The sequence below is a fragment of the Bipolaris oryzae genome (genome assembly GCF_000523455.1).
Source record: "Bipolaris oryzae ATCC 44560 unplaced genomic scaffold scaffold_22, whole genome shotgun sequence".
NCBI classification, from domain to species: Eukaryota; Fungi; Ascomycota; class Dothideomycetes; order Pleosporales; family Pleosporaceae; genus Bipolaris; species Bipolaris oryzae.
In genome coordinates this window covers 241,396-260,205 of record NW_006911298.1, presented here as the reverse complement: position 1 = coordinate 260,205, position 18,810 = coordinate 241,396, and the positions used below count along the sequence as shown (strand labels likewise).

The 18,810-nt window shown below is 50.8% G+C and overlaps 8 protein-coding genes across 8 annotated transcripts; 3 read left to right on the top strand and 5 right to left on the bottom strand.

The window, feature by feature from the left end:
* Nucleotides 1-379: 379 nt before the first annotated feature.
* COCMIDRAFT_23750 (uncharacterized protein) lies at nucleotides 380-2,237 on the bottom strand (the record flags this gene model as incomplete). The annotated part of the gene is made up of 3 exons (XM_007686732.1): nucleotides 380-1,645; nucleotides 1,694-1,788; nucleotides 1,838-2,237. The coding sequence occupies 3 exons, from the start codon at nucleotides 2,235-2,237 to the stop codon at nucleotides 380-382; spliced, it is 1,761 nt and encodes a 586-aa protein (XP_007684922.1).
* Nucleotides 2,238-2,684: 447 nt separating this feature from the next.
* COCMIDRAFT_87138 (uncharacterized protein) lies at nucleotides 2,685-4,754 on the top strand (the record flags this gene model as incomplete). Its single annotated transcript, XM_007686808.1, has 3 exons — nucleotides 2,685-3,069; nucleotides 3,122-3,531; nucleotides 3,582-4,754. The coding sequence occupies 3 exons, from the start codon at nucleotides 2,685-2,687 to the stop codon at nucleotides 4,752-4,754; spliced, it is 1,968 nt and encodes a 655-aa protein (XP_007684998.1).
* A 73-nt stretch (nucleotides 4,755-4,827) lies between these two features.
* COCMIDRAFT_87071 (uncharacterized protein) lies at nucleotides 4,828-5,493 on the bottom strand (the record flags this gene model as incomplete). Its single annotated transcript, XM_007686807.1, has 3 exons — nucleotides 4,828-5,103; nucleotides 5,166-5,274; nucleotides 5,342-5,493. The coding sequence occupies 3 exons, from the start codon at nucleotides 5,491-5,493 to the stop codon at nucleotides 4,828-4,830; spliced, it is 537 nt and encodes a 178-aa protein (XP_007684997.1).
* A 595-nt stretch (nucleotides 5,494-6,088) lies between these two features.
* On the bottom strand, nucleotides 6,089-7,399 carry COCMIDRAFT_87147 (uncharacterized protein; the record flags this gene model as incomplete). Its single annotated transcript, XM_007686806.1, has 3 exons — nucleotides 6,089-6,126; nucleotides 6,176-6,735; nucleotides 6,786-7,399. 3 exons carry the CDS (start codon nucleotides 7,397-7,399, stop codon nucleotides 6,089-6,091), a joined length of 1,212 nt encoding a protein of 403 aa, XP_007684996.1.
* Nucleotides 7,400-8,151: 752 nt separating this feature from the next.
* Nucleotides 8,152-10,564, top strand: COCMIDRAFT_2645 (uncharacterized protein; the record flags this gene model as incomplete). Its single annotated transcript, XM_007686720.1, has 4 exons — nucleotides 8,152-8,411; nucleotides 8,469-8,695; nucleotides 8,750-9,419; nucleotides 9,469-10,564. 4 exons carry the CDS (start codon nucleotides 8,152-8,154, stop codon nucleotides 10,562-10,564), a joined length of 2,253 nt encoding a protein of 750 aa, XP_007684910.1.
* Nucleotides 10,565-11,123: 559 nt separating this feature from the next.
* COCMIDRAFT_23746 (uncharacterized protein) lies at nucleotides 11,124-14,348 on the bottom strand (the record flags this gene model as incomplete). The annotated part of the gene is made up of 6 exons (XM_007686731.1): nucleotides 11,124-11,494; nucleotides 11,613-11,924; nucleotides 11,987-12,731; nucleotides 12,788-13,097; nucleotides 13,228-14,115; nucleotides 14,179-14,348. 6 exons carry the CDS (start codon nucleotides 14,346-14,348, stop codon nucleotides 11,124-11,126), a joined length of 2,796 nt encoding a protein of 931 aa, XP_007684921.1.
* A 1,014-nt stretch (nucleotides 14,349-15,362) lies between these two features.
* Nucleotides 15,363-16,430, top strand: COCMIDRAFT_34062 (uncharacterized protein; the record flags this gene model as incomplete). The annotated part of the gene is made up of 2 exons (XM_007686757.1): nucleotides 15,363-15,849; nucleotides 15,901-16,430. The coding sequence occupies 2 exons, from the start codon at nucleotides 15,363-15,365 to the stop codon at nucleotides 16,428-16,430; spliced, it is 1,017 nt and encodes a 338-aa protein (XP_007684947.1).
* A 553-nt stretch (nucleotides 16,431-16,983) lies between these two features.
* On the bottom strand, nucleotides 16,984-18,585 carry COCMIDRAFT_23744 (uncharacterized protein; the record flags this gene model as incomplete). Its single annotated transcript, XM_007686730.1, has 2 exons — nucleotides 16,984-18,393; nucleotides 18,463-18,585. 2 exons carry the CDS (start codon nucleotides 18,583-18,585, stop codon nucleotides 16,984-16,986), a joined length of 1,533 nt encoding a protein of 510 aa, XP_007684920.1.
* Between the last annotated feature and the right edge of the window lie 225 nt (nucleotides 18,586-18,810).

The following is an 18,810-nucleotide window of genomic DNA, read 5'->3' as shown; positions in this document are numbered from 1 at the left end:
TGTTAGTCTATTGAATAGATTAGCGTTGTCAAACCCCCGGTTACATCCATAACTCTTTTCCATTAAGAATCGCCAGGCAACTCTCACGGCGCTAACCCTAATCCTACTCGCCCTAACCCGGATCGAGCCAGAGAAGTATTAGCACTCCAGACCCCGTGTAACACATTTGTTTTAATGATGCTGGTTATATTTATTTTTTTGAACGACTATGTACAACACAAAACTCTCTATGAGGAATTAGTAGTTAGAGACTTCTTAATATCTTTTTATACACAGCAAAGGCTGACATATATATGATATTCTATCTTCATCCACCCCCAGCCAGCTGCACTCCAACACTCCAACACCCTCCCCCCCTCTACCGCCACCATCGCGCCCCCTACGAAAACGAAGGCTGCAACTTCCCCGCCACCCTCTCCAACACCCTCACCGGCAACAAACTCTCATATACATGCCCCACCCACTCACAACAAACCCTTCTTGTAAACGCCGGATCAATAATCTCCTCAACCCCAAACGCATTCGCCGTACGCACCGGATTCATCAACCGCTTATACTCAGCTTCTAGCTCCTTATACCTTGCCTCCCTTGCCTCTTTCCCTTGCATGCGTTCAACCTCCTTAAGCTCAAACGAGTGCCCAACTTCAATCCCGCCTTCCAGCGGCAACGAACCCCAAGTCCCAGACGGCCACGCAACGCGCATGCGCGGGTCCCGGCAGTCTAACATGACACCCCCGGCGACGCCGTACACGCGGCGCACAATGACGTTGAAGATGGGCATCGTGGTGCTGTAGTACGTCTGGGCGAGAGTGATACCGTGGCGCATCGTGGCGTTTCGTTCTGCGACGGTGCCGATGGCGTAGCCGGGGATATCGACGAATTGGAGTAGAGGGATGTTGAAGACGTCGAGGAATTTTAGCATCCTAGTTATTTTTTGGGAGCCGAGGGCGTCGAGGGCGCCGGCGTTGACTTCGCAGTTTAGGGAGACGATGCCGATGGGTTTGCCGGAGAGGCGGGCGAGCCCGACGATGGCGGTTGTGCCCCAGAGGGCGCCGATTTCGAAGAAGGAGTTGAGGTCGACGACTTCGCTGATGATGGCGCGGGGGTTGTACATGCGGTTTTTGGCTCGTGGGATGATTGAGCGGAGGGTTTCGGATGTGCGGTCGATTGGGTCGGTGCAGTCGATTGTTGGGGGGAGTTTGGTGCCGCAGTCCGGAAGGTAGCTGAGGACTGTTCTGATTTGTTCGAAACAGCCTGCTTCGTCTGGTGCTAGGTTGTCGATTGTGCCGTTTGTACAGTGGACGGCGGGACCTCCAAGGTCTGTCACTGATAGATCTTCTTCGAATGTGGCGTTTTTGACAACGTTTGGTCCTGCGTTGAATAGTGATCCAATATCTCCAGCCATAACGGAGAAGTGGCAAGCAACTACTCGTGCAGCTCCTAGACCAATGGCTGGACCCAGGACCGCACCCAGGTTTGGTATACCCGAATTGAGTTGGGCGACGACATGTTCGAAAGCCGGCAGAGGTGGAATATAAGAGTAACCCCAGGAACGAATTGTAGTGACAGAGCCTCCACCAGAAGATCCATCTACAAGCTTTATAATCGGCAGTTTAAGTGAAAGTGAAAGCTTCTCCATATACAACTACAATCATGAGTATGCGTGCAAATTTAACGGGTAATTCAGACATACCGTCTTCTCCATCAACGAGCCATCAGCATGCCCAGCACGTATCGAAAAGTCATCAGCCGTAAAAACAATCTTTCTTCCTCTTAGCTTTCCAAACCCTGCCATCCGTCAGCGCCTCCTTCTGACAATGTCTCCCATAAAACACACCTTGCACATTGTTTGAAGGTACGTATTCCTCTGGCTCTTCCTTCAACGGTCCCACCTGCTTCCACTTCACAGTCCCACTAACACTACCAACTTCCTGAAAACTCCCCTCATCAAGCAACTGCTCGACTCGTTCGCGTACCCATAATTTGCCTGCTTGCTTCTGGCGCAGGTAGCCTCGATTGCTAGTATCAGGAGTCGCAGCGCTCTTTCGGAGCGTCGCAATCTGACCAAGGATATCCGAGTAATCAGCTGGTAAATCCAAATCTGCAGCCTTCCTCCGCCGTCGCTTCGGCGTGTTGGATGCAATGTGCGAGCTGACCTGCTCGAGCCTAGCTTTCGCAGAGTCGGATGGCGTTGACGCGTCCGTGGGTGGGGACTTCTTTTGTTCGTTGCCAGCCATTGTGCTGAGGATGGGTGATTAGACACAATTGATCTACTACAAAACAGAATTTTTAGGAGCAGACCCTGTTAAGAAAGCCATATTGGAAGGAGTCGAGCTGATACACAGATGGTCCCGTCGAATGTTGGGGTAACGCCGGGGAACCGAGGTATATTTTCCCCATGCAGACTAGTCGACGGCAAGGCCGAAGTCGTTCGACAGATCGTCGTCGTATTTATGGGTCTGAATAGTGCGGATGTTACGTATCGTTCGGTAGATATAGACAAAGCTCGTATCTGAAACGAAGTCAGATCCTCTCCGTTTGTACTTTGGAATCAACGTTCCCTCCTCTCTGTTGTGACTGACCTGCATACCAGAGTCACTTCCCGTAGGCGCCGAACCAGTGACTTCCGTTACTACCTTTGGAACACGAATTGTTTAGTCTCGACAGAATTTCAATCTAAAGAGATGGATCGACCACCGCAAAGACCCATCAAGCGTCTTTTGATCGCCAATCGAGGAGAAATAGCAACTCGCATCATCTCCACAGCCCGAGAACTCGACATTGAAACGTACGCCATCTACACTTCTGGCGATGAAACGCATGCTGTACGGGCAGCCCATGCAATTCAGCTCGAGTCCGCAGCAACATTTATGAGCATCGATAAACTCATTGAAATCATCAAGCAGCATCAGATTGACGCGGTGCACCCTGGATACGGGTTTCTTTCAGAATCAGAAGACTTTTGCAAAAGAGTATGGGATGAAGCAGGTGCAGTGGTTGTCGGCCCTGGGTGGGGTATTCTAAGTAATACTGGAGATAAACTTAAAGCGAGACAGCTCGCTGAAGCCTGTACGTGACATGTAAAATTAATTATCATCTAGTCAGACTAATTTCTGCTCAGGCAACGTCCCGGTATCTCCAGCACTTGAGAAACCCACCAACAAGATTGAAGATGTCCAGCAGTTTGCCGCAAAAGTTGGTTATCCTATTATGGTCAAGGCTGTAGACGGAGGCGGCGGTCGTGGTATCAGACTGATCCGCAGTGAAAAGGAACTCGCGTCTTCGGTGAAACGAGCAGTCGAAGAGAGTCCTTCGAAAAGCGTCTTCGCCGAAAAAGCAGCAGTGGACGGCTTCCGCCACGTCGAAGTCCAAATCATCGGCGACGGCACAGGTAATGTAACGCACCTCTGGGAACGCGAATGCAGCATCCAGCGCCGCTATCAAAAGGTCATTGAATTAGCCCCCAGCCTCGTCCCCAACCGCCCTCTCATTGCAAAAATAATCGAAGACGCCCTGAAAATGGCTAGACACGTTGGTTACCCCAGATGCTCCAATCCAAATTCGCCACTAATATTTGAAAGATATCCTACTTCTCCCTCGGCACCTTCGAATTCCTCGTCCACCCCACCACACACCTCTACTACTTTCTCGAAGTAAACCCGCGCCTGCAAGTCGAACACACAATCACCGAGGCCCTCTCAACCACCGACATCGTAAAGTCTCAGCTCCTGCTTTCCCAGGGCGCTTCCCTTTCCTCCTGTGGCCTACCCCCTACCTCCCGCAACCCTTCCATCCCCCCTACAGCCCACTCAATCCAACTCCGCATCACAGCCGAAAACACGCAGTCCAACTGGTCCCTCTCCATCGGCAAAATCTCCTCCTTCAACTTCCCCGTTGGAAACGGTATAAGAATCGATACGCACCTTCTCCCCCACCGTCCCAGCATCGTCAGCGCCGATTTCGACAGTCTGATAGCTAAAATCGTTGTCACGGCGTCGTCGTGGGCGGATGCGGTGAGAAAAGCGCAGCGAGCGCTCGATGAAACGTTTATCGGCGGTGTAAAGACGAATATCGATATGCTCAAGGCGATAGTGTCGCATCCGGATTTCTTCGCTGGGAACTGCGATACGCAGTGGTTGGAAGGGCGGCAGGAGGAATTACTCCTGCAAAGTCAAGCCTTTGCTTCCAAGGTGCAAGGGAATGGACTTCAGTCGGGAACAGCAGCGGCGGGAGCAGTAGCAACTGGCGCTATAGCCGCGCCGAATACGCTGTTTAGGAAGGGAGATGCGTGGGCGCTTGGGTTAGTGGCAAAGGATAAGAAAGATGCGGTGCAAAGTCATTTGGAAATCACGCGTGTGCTGCGGAATGATTTCCCGGCTGAGTTGGCGGCGGATGTATTGTTTACAACGCCGGGGATGGAGGGACCAAAGTCGGTTCCGTATACGATTACGCTGGCGGCTACGTCTGCGAGTGCGGCGGCGGCGACGGCACAGCATCGGAGAGGGAATGTGGCGGATGCCTCGCATGTTGTTATTCCATTCCCTGGGAAGTTGGTCGAGGTGCTGGTGGATGAGGGGGATGTGGTTAAGGAAGGAGATGTAATTTGTGTGGTGCAGCAAATGAAGATGGAGCTGGAAGTTAGAAGTCATCGACGCGGAAGGGTGAGTTGGGTGTTGGAAGTAGAGGACGGGGAGGATGTGGGCGAGGGGACGTTGGCGGCTGTTGTTGAGGTTGAGAAAGATGCACGGTTGTAGTTTCTGGCATTAAGGTAACTAGTATCTAGAATAACAATGGTATGTGTATGTACATGAGATGTTGATGCGGTATTTACATGGTCTCGCACTTTATAGTCGTGTGCACATTTCCCTGCGTCGCCCTGCTGTACGGGCACACTTCTCTTGCCTTGTTGACCACTTTCTCTAGTTCCTGCTCCGAGAGACCTCGTACTTTTACCAGCAAGTTGACACGCAGCCCCAGGTCGAGTTCCTTCATATCACCAACAAGCTCGACCGTCGATTCCACAATGGAGTCTTCGGGCGTGGTGGGCATCTTGATACCGAGCGAAGCGGCGGAAGCATTCATTGCGGATTGGAAGCATGCACCCTAAGATAGTCAATTAGCAAGAGAAATTAGATGATAGATATGAGGCGTATGGAAGCACGTACATATCCTGCAGCGAAAAGTTCTTCAGGGTTGGTTTTTCCCTTGTCGCCTGCGCCGCCGAGGACCTTGGCCATTGTCAATTCCACTTTGAGATTTTCACCGTCGACATGGCTGGAGTAATTTTGTTAGTTGCAATTCTTTCGGGACTATGCATAAGCGTGAGGAAAATCCGGCGTACCCTGTTCGTGCTCCGACGACTTTGGCACGTGCAGAGTAGAGGTTAGGTGCTGTCTCTGTGTTCAAAAAACGACGGCATGGTGCTGCGACAATTTTCCGCTGCGAGACGCGGAGAGTCTGGCGGAATATAGGTGTAAAAGTTCGGCTGGCCATTTTGTTGTACAAGCTCTTCTAAGACTGGATGTTGTTTTTAGAAATTGAAGGGCTTGGTGTGAACGTTGTGTGTGTGTGTGTGTGTGTGTGTGGAAAGGTAGGAAAGGAAAAGGGTTATAAAAAGATTCCCAGTGAGATAGATTCAATCGTAGTGCAGAAACCTAGGAGCTATGACGGCTGTGACGTTGTTGCAACCAGCGACTGGTTCTACTCCGGACTAAACGTGAAAAGTCATGACGTTTGCGCGAGAGTGTCTGGTGGAGCTTAGTGATTTAGCGCAAGGGACTCCCGCCGCTAGAGGGAAGCGAAAATCTGGGGAAAGTGTAAGCTTATGTGGAGTAAGGTAAGTATACCGATGACGATGGAATAACGACAATCTCACATGTCGAGTATGACACTACATACACGTGCATTGCAAAACAGTTTGGGAAGGTTGTCACTAATATTGTGCACAATAATCACATGGCAAGGAAACTACCGATGATGCAGGGCATTGAGAATACGCCTGGCAAAGACATGAAATAAATGACAGCTCTGGTTGCTTGTGAAAGTCGTGAAATGTTTTTTACGAATACGTTATCTATCGTATCTTCATTTAGTAATCTAATGTCTTCTTGATGGCGTCGTACACCCCTGATTAGATTAGCATAGGTTAAATGATTGGAAAAATCTGTTGACCTACTTGTAACATCCGGGATGACAAACTGCTCAAACATGAGACCTGTATGAGTAGCCCAACCTGTAACTCTCTTGACTGGGGCCTCTAGTCTTAGGAAAGCCTTTTCTTGAATGGTCGCAGCGACCTCTGCACCAACGCCAGCATTCATCATGCTTTCGTGCACGACGACTGCTCTACCAGTCTTCTTGACACTTTCTAACACAGTTTCCCGGTCCCAAGGATAGATGGTCCGAAGATCGATCAGCTCTACACTGCATCCAAAGTCCTTCTCAGCGGCTGTTATAGCGGCTGAACATGTGTATAGTGGGGTGCCGTAGGATATGATTGTCAGATCCTTGCCGGTCTTGAGAACTTCTGCCTTGTCGAGAGGAAGATGGTACGCATCTACTGGGACTTGCTCAACAGCGGCACGGTAGAGGATCTTGGGTTCCATAAAAATGACGGGGTCTTGGCATTGGATGGCCGAAAGGAGAAGGCCCTTTGCTTGGACGGGCGAGCGGGGTATTACAACGCGTAGACCAGGCGTATGGGTGAAGAGAGCTTCTGGTGATTGTGTGTGATAGCTGCATGGTGTGTTAGCATATGTCTAGGACAAAGCTGAGTAGCGTCATACAGAGCACCATGTCCGACACTTCCAGTTGGCATGCGTATGACCAAACCACCGCAGTTGACGCCAGTGCTACCTGAGCGATATCTGTACTTGGCTGCTTCATTGTGGATTTGGTCGAATGCGGGGAAGACATAGTCGGCAAATTGGACCTCTGCGACAGGCTTCATGCCCTCGGCGGCGGCTCCAATGGCAAAGCCGACTAGTCCTTGCTCGCTCAGTGGTGTGTTGAAGACGCGCTCTGTACCAAAATCGCCAGCCAGGTTCATTGTACACCTAAAGACACCGCCAAACTGGACATCCTCTCCAAAGACCAAGACTCTTTCATCTGTCTGCAATGCATGTCGCAGGGCCTCGTTGATGGCAGTGTACAGGTTGATGCGCTTTGTCTGGCCATTCCGTATCTCTGCAGGCAGCTCGGGATTGGAGAGGGTTGACTTGGCTGTGTGATTGAGGATCGGGGTGGTGTCGTACTCGACGGTGCCGTTGAGGCGTGCACCAGGTGCGGCGGCAGAGTATGGCCTGTTGGGGATGCGGATGTGACCTCGAGGGCGAAGCAGTGTTTGGCGCCGCAGCAGGTAGTGGGACAATGTGCGAGGTGATGGTGTTTTTGAAGCCATTATTTGTCTAGGACAGAAATAAATGTGTCTACCCAGCAGCAGCAGCAGCAGCAACCGCTCTGAAAAGATACATGGATAGAGGTCATGGTGGGCGTAGACAGAGACAGAGGAGCCGACGGTTAACGACGCGGCTAACGGCGGCTCTCTGTGTCAAGAGAGAGGACCGTCACGTGATATCGTGATCACGTAAGGAGTCGCAAGCCACAGTGAAGCCACATGCACATGGGACGAAGCCACATCGGATGACGCCAACCGGCACGACCCAGACCTTGGCACACCAAAATGCCGCAACCCATGTAAAAATGCACAATGACGCCGTTGGTTCCCAGACCGTTTGCACAGTGGAGACGTGACTAAGGGTATGGGTACGTCTCTTTCTGCAGCGGCCGCCTCGCCTATCGGTTGTCACTTTGTACTTATGCAGGGCTGGTTCCTGCGCGCGGCTGCAATATGAAGAGGTACCAGTGCACTCGTCACGAAGGATCAAGGTTGGAGACGGTGCAAAGGATTTGCCCAGCAATTGGAACTTGGCTGCATACTGGCACCATGGAGAGCGATGCTCTGTTTTGTTGGGGAAAAAGCTGGGCGCTCGCTCACTTGCAGCTTCTGGCCTAGTAGCAGCCAGACAAGCACGGGCCGACCGTGCCGCTATTTCCGCATCGTTATTTCGCCCTCTACGCCTCGCTGCTCTTTATACAGACGCCGTCTGCATCTCCCCGCACCACGGTGCTTGCATTTTGCTAGTTGCCCTCATGGCACTCAGCGCCTCTCGCCCCCGCGTCCCCAATGGCTCGTCTCTGCCCACCCTACGCCTCGCCTTTATTGGCCTCTGCCATGCCTTCGCGCCAATGGTCGCCGCGCTTCCCATGCCATTTGGCGGCCCTCTCAGCGCTTTGAGCGAGGCCGACGGTGACCTCCCCAAAGACACTGATGACCCTCAGCTCTGGCTGTTTCTGGGTATTGCTGTCGCGCTGGTTTTGGCCGGTGGTGTCTTCGCGGGCCTGACCATCGCGTAAGTTGAATAGAGCTCCCCCCGTCGTGCGTCATTTTGTTAACAGCTTCCGCCTAGCTTGATGGGCCAGGATGAAATCTACCTTCAGGTCCTTGCTTCATCTGGCGAGAAACACGAGCGTAAGAACGCGAAAAGGGTACTCAAGCTCCTCGAGCGAGGCAAGCATTGGGTTCTGGTGACGTTACTTTTGAGTAACGTCATTACAAACGAAACGCTTCCTATCGTGCTCGACAGGTCCCTTGGCGGAGGATGGCCTGCAGTTGTTAGTTCCACTGTGCTCATCGGTATGTCTACCCACCCTACTCTATTGCTTGTCGTCCATGTCTGACGCGCACCAGTCATCTTCGGTGAGGTCGTCCCCCAGTCGATATGCGTTCGCTACGGATTGCCCATTGGCGCCGCCATGTCCCCTATTGTCCTCGGTCTCATGTACATCATGGGAGTTGTTGCCTGGCCTACAGCTAAACTTCTTGATTACCTCCTCGGCGAGGACCACGGCACCGTTTACAAGAAGGGCGGACTGAAGACCCTAGTCAGCCTACACCAGTCTCTCGGACTCGAGCATGAACGCCTTAATGAAGACGAGGTTACCATCATCACCGCAGTCTTGGACCTCAAGGCCAAGGCCGTGGGTAACATTATGACGCCAATGAAGGATGTTTTCACCATGTCATCCGATACTGTCCTCGATGAAAAGATGATGGATAGCATCCTCTCCGCAGGATACTCGCGCATTCCAATCCATACCCCTGAGAACGAAAACAACTTTGTGGGCATGTTGCTTGTCAAGATGCTCATCACTTACGACCCCGAGGATGCACTGCGCGTCCGGGACTTCGCTCTCGCTACCCTCCCGGAGACGCGCCCCGAGACAAGCTGCTTGGACATTCTCAATTTCTTCCAAGAGGGCAAATCTCACATGGTCTTGGTTTCTGAATACCCTGCTGAAGCTCGCGGTGCCGTTGGTGTTGTCACCCTCGAAGACGTCATTGAAGAGCTCATTGGCGAGTAAGTCATTGCCCATCACAGAGTATCGAGCATCAACTAACAGAGACAGGGAAATCATTGACGAGTCAGATGTCTTCATCGATGTCCACAAGGCCATACGTCGTATGGCCCCTGCCCCGCGCGCTCGTGTTCCCCGAGGAAAGATTATCAGCGACGCCTCGCGCAAGCTCTCAGAAGCACCTGTCACCGACACCGAAACGGATGGCGAAGCCAACGGCACGTCTGCGCTACGTAACAAATCGATAGGAGACATGCCTGACGGCCATCCAAAACCTTCTTTCATGCTGCGACGTCGTAGCAGCGGTAGCAAGGCAGGCATGTCGCCTCTCCGCAGTGACGATCCTGCCGTAATCGAGCACCTCAAGCATCTCGGTCCCTCGAACGCTGCTACCCGGCCTAAACAAACGCGCATCAACACTGTCAAGATCAAACCCGGCTCAACCAACCTGACCGGCCCTGATATTCCAAAGACGATACCGGAAGATAACCAGCCATCCATCGAGCCAGCACCAACCGAGGGTGTGATTAAACAAGATTCGTATGCTCCTGAAGGTGGGGTTGGTGAAGGCCTATTGTCGTCCGCAGGACGTGAGGCTAGCGATGGAGTTCTCAGCGTAGCTGTGGGATATGGCACTATGGCACCAAGTGGCGACCGCATGTCTTGGAGATCTGGACGATCAGGAGCGCGAGACCATGATCTTGAGAATGCATCCCCCAAGAGTAAAGCAGCTGACAACGAGAATTCGCATCTGTTGTCCAAGAGTGCCACCAGCGAAAACGGTCGTTCGGGACGCCGGGGCCGATCCCGATCCGTCAGCACTATTGCCTCCCTTCGAACGGTTCCCACACCCCCGCACAGTCCTGTTAGACGCCATACTGCTCGCAGCGGCAGCATCTCCGAGAACATTGTCGACGTCAACGGTATCAAGAAGATCGTCCTAGAGACTACTAGTTCTAGCGATACAGATGATAAAGCCACCAACAGCGGATCGAATGGCAAAGAGGATAGTAAGCACTCGGAAGCCGAATCCTCGCACGCAGGCGGCAAGGGCGGAAACAGGAAGAGGAGGAAGAAGCGTGGTAAGAAGAAGAAGGGTGGCCCCGGAGATGGTCATGAATCACAGCCCCTACTTGGAGACAATTAATCGTTTACACGTCTCTGAGGCACGGTGTTAATGCTTTTTATTTTTGAACAGGAATTCTAAGCCATGTGGAGATTTCAATACTGAATCGCATGGCTCTTGGGCGAGCCGATCGTCGACGTGCTTCGGAACCTTCGTCACGCCCGTCATGTAATCGAGAAATGGATGAAAATAGTTGGCATTGTTAGGGTTCTGGGGTTCTCTCTGTGTGTGTGTCTGGTGTTCTCTGATTTTTTTTTATCAGGTTGCGCAGGTGTGGGCGTGTACGAATAGGCAGTAGAGATATTTCTTGGACGGGTGGAGTTATGCATCGTGGATTCGTCAGAGAACCAAAAAACACTCTTGTATTTTCTTGTGACTTTTTTTTTGCTGTCTTTTTGTTCTTTTGGTGATGGTGACAAGTACGGACGGCTCGAGTGATGGTGTATTGAATCAAAAGCAGACGAGTTTATAGGTAGCAATGTCATTAATTCGTTAAATCCTATGATTCCTAGTCAAACAATGACACCTGAGTCTTACTCTTCCAGGTCCCTTTGCTCGTCAAACCACAAAAAAATGCCCATTAAACCCCCACAACACCCTTACCAGCCACCAGCACCCTATCAAGATACGCCGCATCCACTGTATCCTCCAGCCACGTCTTCGCCTTCTCAACAACCAACTCCCACACCTCCTCCTCATCCGCCATCTTCTTCTCCAAAAAGGCCACCACCGCAGCCGTAGCTACGTACTGTTCCGCCACCGCCAGATCCTTTGCTACGCCATCATCTACAAGTCTCTGTGCCACTTCCCGCGCTTCAGCAAGGTTGATGCCCATTTCCTTGCATGGAAGACGTGAGATGGAGGGCCAGGCGCCAGAGAAGGATTGCAGCGCGATTAGGCTTTGGAGGAATTTTGCGGGGTTTGCAGAGTCGATGGAGGCGGGTGGTGCTACTATTGTCGTATGAGTTAGTAACTTTTAATTTTCAATTTTTTTGGTGTGTGTGTGTGCAGGAAAGGGGGATGGGGTAGGGAGGGAGTATATGGATATATGTGTGTAAGGGTAACGTACCAGCACTATCTTCATCGTCAAAAATTCCACATCCCATGTCGTCATCCGATTCCTCGTCCTCTTCCTCTTTTTCTTCTTCAGCTCCTAAGGTGTAGAAGTTGCCTCGACTTCTCGGCTGTCTTGCGAATGCGGGGGAGGCTTTGAGGAAGCTCATGGCGGCGCCGCCTCTAATACCGCCTCTGCCGCCCATGGCTGCGGAGCCGTAGGATGTTGGACCTGATTTACGCATGGCGTTGCCGAGCATGGCTCCGGCTAGGGGCCTTGAGCGCGATGTTGAGTGGAGCAGCGACCGAGATTGACTTGATGGAGCGTCTAGTAGGATGTGTTGTTAGATTCTACAGCCAAAATAAAATGGGGTTTTTTTGAAGACATACCTTCTTCGACCATGTCCCAACCTTCCTCTGCTTCGTCTTTGCCAGCAACGTTTCTGTCTATCGTTGCTTGCAGAGCTTTCTGGCGCATCTCAGCAATGGCGGATTTGTTTGCTTCAACTGCGACGAAAGAGCAGTATTTTCCTCCGACCTGGAATTCGACCCCAAGACGTACGGCTTCGCGTCTTTGGAGCAGAGTGTATATGCTTGGATGCTTGTCCTTGATCAGCACGCCAGTGTCGTCGATGGTAGCGCCTGCGATCCAGCCTCGACCTTCCTCAAGCTCTTGGGTTGCTTTTCGTGCGGCAAGCTGGTGGATCATATCGTCGGCATCTTTGCGTAACTCGACTGGGATTTCGAGCTCGAGAGGACCTTGTGGGGAGGTGCCTCTTAGGACCACGCTCTTGAGCTTCAGGTGCGATGATTCGGGCGCAATGAGCAAGTATACGCAAGTGCGGTAGAAGGGGAATAGAGAAGGGATCTTGTGGGGCGTTTGTAGGAGAGGTGGGCGCTTGAGATCCGGCAGACCTGCGAACATATCCTTTGACTCGCCTTCCTTGGGGTGCTCTTCTTTGACATCAGGGTCGTACAATGATATAGGCTTGGTTTCGGTTTTGTCGCTTGAGTCCTGGGAGTCTTTGGGATCGAAGTGTACGCGAAGGCCATCGGCGACCGTCTCGACATTACCATCTTCATATTTGATCTCCAGACGATAGTCCTTGATATGTGCAGTAAGTGCTCCCTTCAGCTGTAGGAACTGTCAGTCACACGACTTGATACACGCAAACACCCAGCTATACTTACCATGCGAACAACTTTGCTATCCATCTTCTCGTTGTCTGTGACCATCTGAGCGAAGCCACGCCCTGCCCTTGCGACACCCTCAATCAAGGCACTCGATACCCCTCCGCCAATACCCAAGGGGAAGACGCGTACATCTCCACTTTCGGTTGCACTGAAAACATAGTTGAAAAGCTCGTTCTGAGACCATATGTCACCGTCTGTGAGCAAAATAAGCTCAGTAGGGCTATCTTTACTTCGGGCCTCGCAACATGCCTTGACAGCAGCAAGAGTTTCTGTTCCACCGAAGCTTGCGTCGAAATCTTGAACATGCCTAAGATGATGTTAGTAAAATACTGGTGTTGACATTTAAAAGAAACTTTGCTGAGGAAGTCTGTGCAGCTTGGACATGTCGCCGCCGTATACGTCTTCAAGTGATGGTCTCAAAAAATGCCAGTACTTACTTGATCGCCTGCTGCAGCGTTTTCTCATCGTATATCTGGCTTTCATGCCAAAGGAACTGATGCCTTGACCCGAAAGAGCAGATGTTGAATGTGCAGCCCAGAGGAATCGACTTCAAAAAGATTTTCAATGCCGATATGAGAGTGGTAATGTTCTCCCCTTGCATGCTACCCGAACGATCTGCAATGAGAATGATTTCTGGTTTCTGCGACTTGAGATTGAACTTTGGTACCAACGTAGCCATCAAGGCGCGTTGATTTGGCAATATTGGGTGTCTCTCTAGAATTGCTTGAGGAACACCGATGTCCTTTGGAACCACTTGAAGGATGAAATCTTTCTCAAGTGCCGTTGTACCTAGAGCAAGAGTGGCCGAACCTCGAGATAGTGACTGATCCTCATCGATGGCACTGTTAGATAATGAACCAAGAGTGACCTGGATAGGGTGGGAGGGGGAAACAATTTTCTTGATTGGGATACCCTCAGCCATGCTGATATCCACGGTTATTGAAATCCCTTCAGACGGTATTGGTTTTAGTGATTTTTGTAGTTCCGAAGCGTAACCTCCAGAGTAACCTCCGTAGCGCGGAGCAATCGCTGTTGGCATGGTAAAGCGCACGCCATCGACTTCGGCATCATGCTTGAGCTCCTGCACATATTTGATAGTGATTTTCACGACTGTGTCATGGGGAATATTGCCGATTGTAGTTGTAAAGACATCGGCGGCATCAGGTAGCTGTTCCAGCAATGCAGCACTTTCACCTCGTTGCTTGGCCTCTTGGTAGGTCTTTTTGGCCTCGTTCATTTCTTTGACCAGACCGTAAATTGTGCGCTCTCCAACTTCACAGTAGAAATCGACGACGCTGACGCCGTCGTACAATGGAAAAGCATACCTGTATGGCAAGATTTAGTCCCAAGGCAACTCAATCGCTTTAGGGGTGTAGTAAAGAAAGTACCTTATCTCGTCCAACGTGTCTTGTGAGCCATTGACAAAAGTTTGCGTCAGTACTGTGCGAGAAGCTGTTGACAAGATTGTTGTGTGAGCGTCTAGATTGACCTGCGGTAAGTAGCTACGTCTGGCGGTCTCTGAGTTGTATATGTAGCATCCGCAAAGATGATTCTGCATGATGGCTTTTGTTATTGATAATGTTATGTATATGTGTGTGAGAGTTTGGGATGTAGTGTGAGTTCAAGACTTGAGATGGTGGGAAACTCTTCTCTATATATGCATGTTTGTAGTGGTGGCTGCCTGATACGTCTTGGCAACATTACCAAAAAACGCAGTTCCAACTCGGGCAACCATCTTTCCTGGCCTGCCTTAGTATCAAAGGCACGTGATTGCTGGACCTCCGCTGAAGTATAAGGGTACCAGTTGATGAGTCATGAAATGAGCTGGGGCTGAAAGACGCTGGGGTTGATGTACATTGGGCCAATGAGTCAGGCCCTCTACCCATCATCGTGTTCCTTAAGGTTCACCGGTACAGGTACGTCGTTTATCTATCTTCTTCCGTGCTAGCTGGCTGAATTGAATCCCTTTTAGTAAATGAGTCATTTTCAATCATCTGCGGGGCCTTACATATCGCATGTCAGTAAGCCATTGTTTTCACAAAAAAAAGGGACATGTATCGTGCGTTCCATCAATTGCGAAGCAGTTTCTGGTTGCATGAGAGAATGCTTACGGTTGAAATGCTCGCTCCAGAAACGACATTACTCAAAGTCCATACTGATCAGCTAGCCGGGTTGTGTGAAACAAATCGGATGCTTCGTAGTTGGACTGACAATCCTCAGACCGTAGTACCGCCGTCATGGCGTCCAATGCACTTGCAACTACACAGCCACCACGTGATTTGGCGCTTGTGACTGAGTAAGTACACTACTCCTGAGGCGATGAAGAAGTATCACCGTCTGTACATGTCGTTGAAATGTCGCGTCTCACTATCGCGTTCTCGAGCGGAAGGGAAGGAGCAGCCGAAATGTCTCATCACCCGTGTTCTCAGACAACGATTGTGTCATGACGTCAGCCATCATCGCCTACTCTGAAACCTTAGATCTGTCCCCGACAATACGCGATTCTTTTGTTACCATATATCTCTTTTCTTGATCCCAGGATGTTGCAATTGACTTTGCTATTGATCCCACAATGAACATTCCAGGATACGACGCGCTGGTGTACTACACCACACCACCAAACAACTACATTGGCACCACACTCTTTCTTTCATATATTGTCGCTGCGTTATATGCCACCTTCGCAATCACCTGGTCCCTCTATTCTCAGTATGCCGCCATATTCAACAGGCCCACCTCGAAGAAAGATGAAAGACTCGATGCAGCCCGAACGGCGCGGTCGCGTCACATCAAGATCTACGCCTTTCTAGCTTCCTTGAGCTTTGCGACTTTATCCTACAATATGCTCATGTTTTTAATCACACATTTCCTAGAATGGAGTGCAAAGAAGAGCCAGAGACCGAGCGATGTCACAATAGAGCAGCTAAAGAGATGGATGTTGGAGTCTACGCTTTTCCAGGATTTTGCGCAGGACTTGGTCAAGAACGCGCCCAATGCGGCGTGGACTGAAGCTGCCATTCTCGCAACATGGTTCTGGAATATCTACATTGCTCAAAAAGGTGAGATCTACTGCCCCGCTAAATCGCTTGAATTAGCTAACTGATTTGCAGCGAGACAACGCAAATACGACGCATCAATGGTGCGCAATTACACCTTGCTGAGCCAGATTCTCCCGATATCCTTCACAGTCTTGCTTTTTATCATTCAACTTCACCTTTCATCTCCGGATATTGCGTCCATGGAAACCTCAAAAGATCTTGCTAAGGCCAAGTCTGTGCCAAGACGTCGCAGCCCAATAGCATCGTTGCAGATACCTAATATCTTACTCAACGCCGCCCTGCTGGCTCTCCCAGCACTACGATCTAACTCAATATTCATGGTTCTTCTACTGCTCGCACGAGCAATATTACTTCTTCCCCACTCTGCTATCATGAGTCTTAGAGACGCGGATGTAGTCAAGTGCATCACCGTCTCGGGTGGATTTGCAGTCGCCAGCGTAGCAACAATGAGAAAAGATTTAAGTTATGGCGGAGTCTTGGGGTCGCTTGGAGATGGTGGCTATGCCATCAAATCATTGGCATGGGATGCACTGCTGGGCTTGATAGCCTATGCAGTACTGGGTTGGGGAGGTGGCGTTTGAGACGCCAACGTGTAAGATACTGGACGAATTTAACGACTTGGACTGGAGCCAAGAAAAAAAAGGTGCGTTCCTGTTTTTGGACATATCATCTATTAGGACCATTCAGCAGATGGATGTGTCTTCTCAAGAAATCGTGCTGTACTCTGCGTCACTTGGTCTTGTATTGCTGTCTTCTTTACTCGTCCCCCGCTCGATAAATCAAACGCGAACTATTTTCAATTTTTTTCATTGCATTACTACGGAGTGTATTAATTAAAATGATACTACCAGTATCAAGAATACTAACGAAGTAAGAATCTGGATTCCAAGGACCGATTAGAGTTACGGATACCTCAACCCATACATGGAAAGCAGCAAGTGGTATACCACCAATTAGTCAACCCCCCTTTACCTCCAAAATTGGTACCGATGAAGCCCGAGCAAACACTTTCGGGGAGAAAAAAAAACACCCCATAGTGAATGAATGTCAATCTGTATACCGAATCCGTCTCAGATGTCCAGGCGTGCTGCGCGGAGCACAGAAAAGGGGCGTTCAAAATCCGACCCAGCTCTCCTAGGGAAGACCAGACTCATCTAGACCCTCGTTTCCATTCTCGCCTGTCGCTCCAGCGAGGCACAACCTTCTTATCTGCTCGATTTCTTCTGGACCCATAAGATAAGGGCTTGTGGGATCCCAGTTCAAGATATTGAAAGAGGTACTATCTTGAGCATTTTGCTGCGACGGCTCCTCAAGTAGCTGTGCGCTTGCTTCGGCTACTGGCACCTTGGGAGAAGAAGGAAGGGGTAAGGTGTTTGGTATACTCCGTGTGGGAATTGGCGCTGCCCGCGTTTCTGAAGGGCCAGCGTTGTTGGACATGGGCGGCGGGTATGGCAGCGGCAAGTTGACATAGCTCGAGTACTGGGCGGGGATACCGAGGTGTGGTGGAAAGCCCATGGGTGAGGTTTGTGTCTGCAATGATGGATCTGACTGGCCCGGCCCAGGCGAAGCGAACTGGGTCTGTGCCTGAAGTCCGGTCCTGAAATTGGTCTGAGAAGACCTCGGAGGCGCGAAACCGCTGTAGTTGCCCGGTGGATCGTTCACAGGCACTGCTGAATATGCCATTGGTTGGTGCGGTGGCCTAATACTCATGCCTGGGGCTGTAGCCATGCCGAACTGCGTTGGTAACGGCTGATGTTGGCTATAATAGCTACCTGGCGACACTCCATCTGATGGACCCGCTGAGCGCATTGATAGCCCAGTCGAAGGCATCGCTGGATACCCGTTCGTAACGGCCGACTGGTAATATTGTGGCGGGCCCATTAGTCGAGGGTCCGGGCCTTCTGGAGGAGGAAAGCCAGCCAAGCTACCTGGACCTTGCGGCTGACCACGCTGCCCTGTGATCAGATTGTCATATGTGTTCCATTGATGGTAAGTTCCTGCTGCAGGAATTGGCTGGGAAAGGCTGGCGGGTGGGTATGCTGGAGCCGAAATGAACCCTGCAACACCACGTGCTTGTAACAGACTACTGTCTCCACTCCCAGTGGGTATGTTCCCGTAAGACGCACCATATCGATGATACGAGTGTCTCCGTTCTGCATCCATTGGTGATGTATAGCTCGGATGATAGTACGAGGACTGCTGACCAGCACCATAAGGAAAAGGGATTTGCGGTAAAAGGGTAAGGGCAACATCCATCCGACCTGTGATTCTCTTCGAGCGACTGTTAAGCATTGCCTGTAGTTCATACTCTTGTTGCTGATTCTCAAAAACCGAGGAGTTCGGTGCCGAAGCAGCTGGAACTATCTGTCGTAGTTTCGGTCTGGGTCTTTGTCGACCATATGGCTGGCGACGCGAGACTGAGGGTGAGTTGCTCTTAATACTGACCTTCGAGCGCTCCTCGCCTCTACGACGTCGGTTGTTCTTGGAATTATCAGCATTACTGCCTGGACTCTCTGCCATCTGCGACGAAATCAGTTTCTGGACCTGGAACAATACGTTGTATAATGAAAACGGATGTAACAAAGAACTCCCAACACCTGCAAGATGACTTACACGAAGTAGTGTTTCTATTAGGGAGTCACCAGATGATAATCTGCGCCGCTGCGACTTCCGAACCTCGTCCTCGTCCTGGACAGATGGTCGCTTTAACCTGGGGGTTGGTGTAGGGTTATCCATCACGTTGCGCCATGTGGTGAAGAAGAGAACAAGAAATATTTATCCCATAAAAATAAAATAACTGGCCGCCCTTCCTCGAAGAGACTCCCTTGATTGGACTTGGAGCTTTCTCGGTTGAGCACCAGAGAAATACTAAAACCGTGGTGCGGTTTGTTATATCCGTCGCTACCGAACGACCACGACTTCCGGTGTAACTGAGCATCACCGGAGCATAGTGCAAAAGAG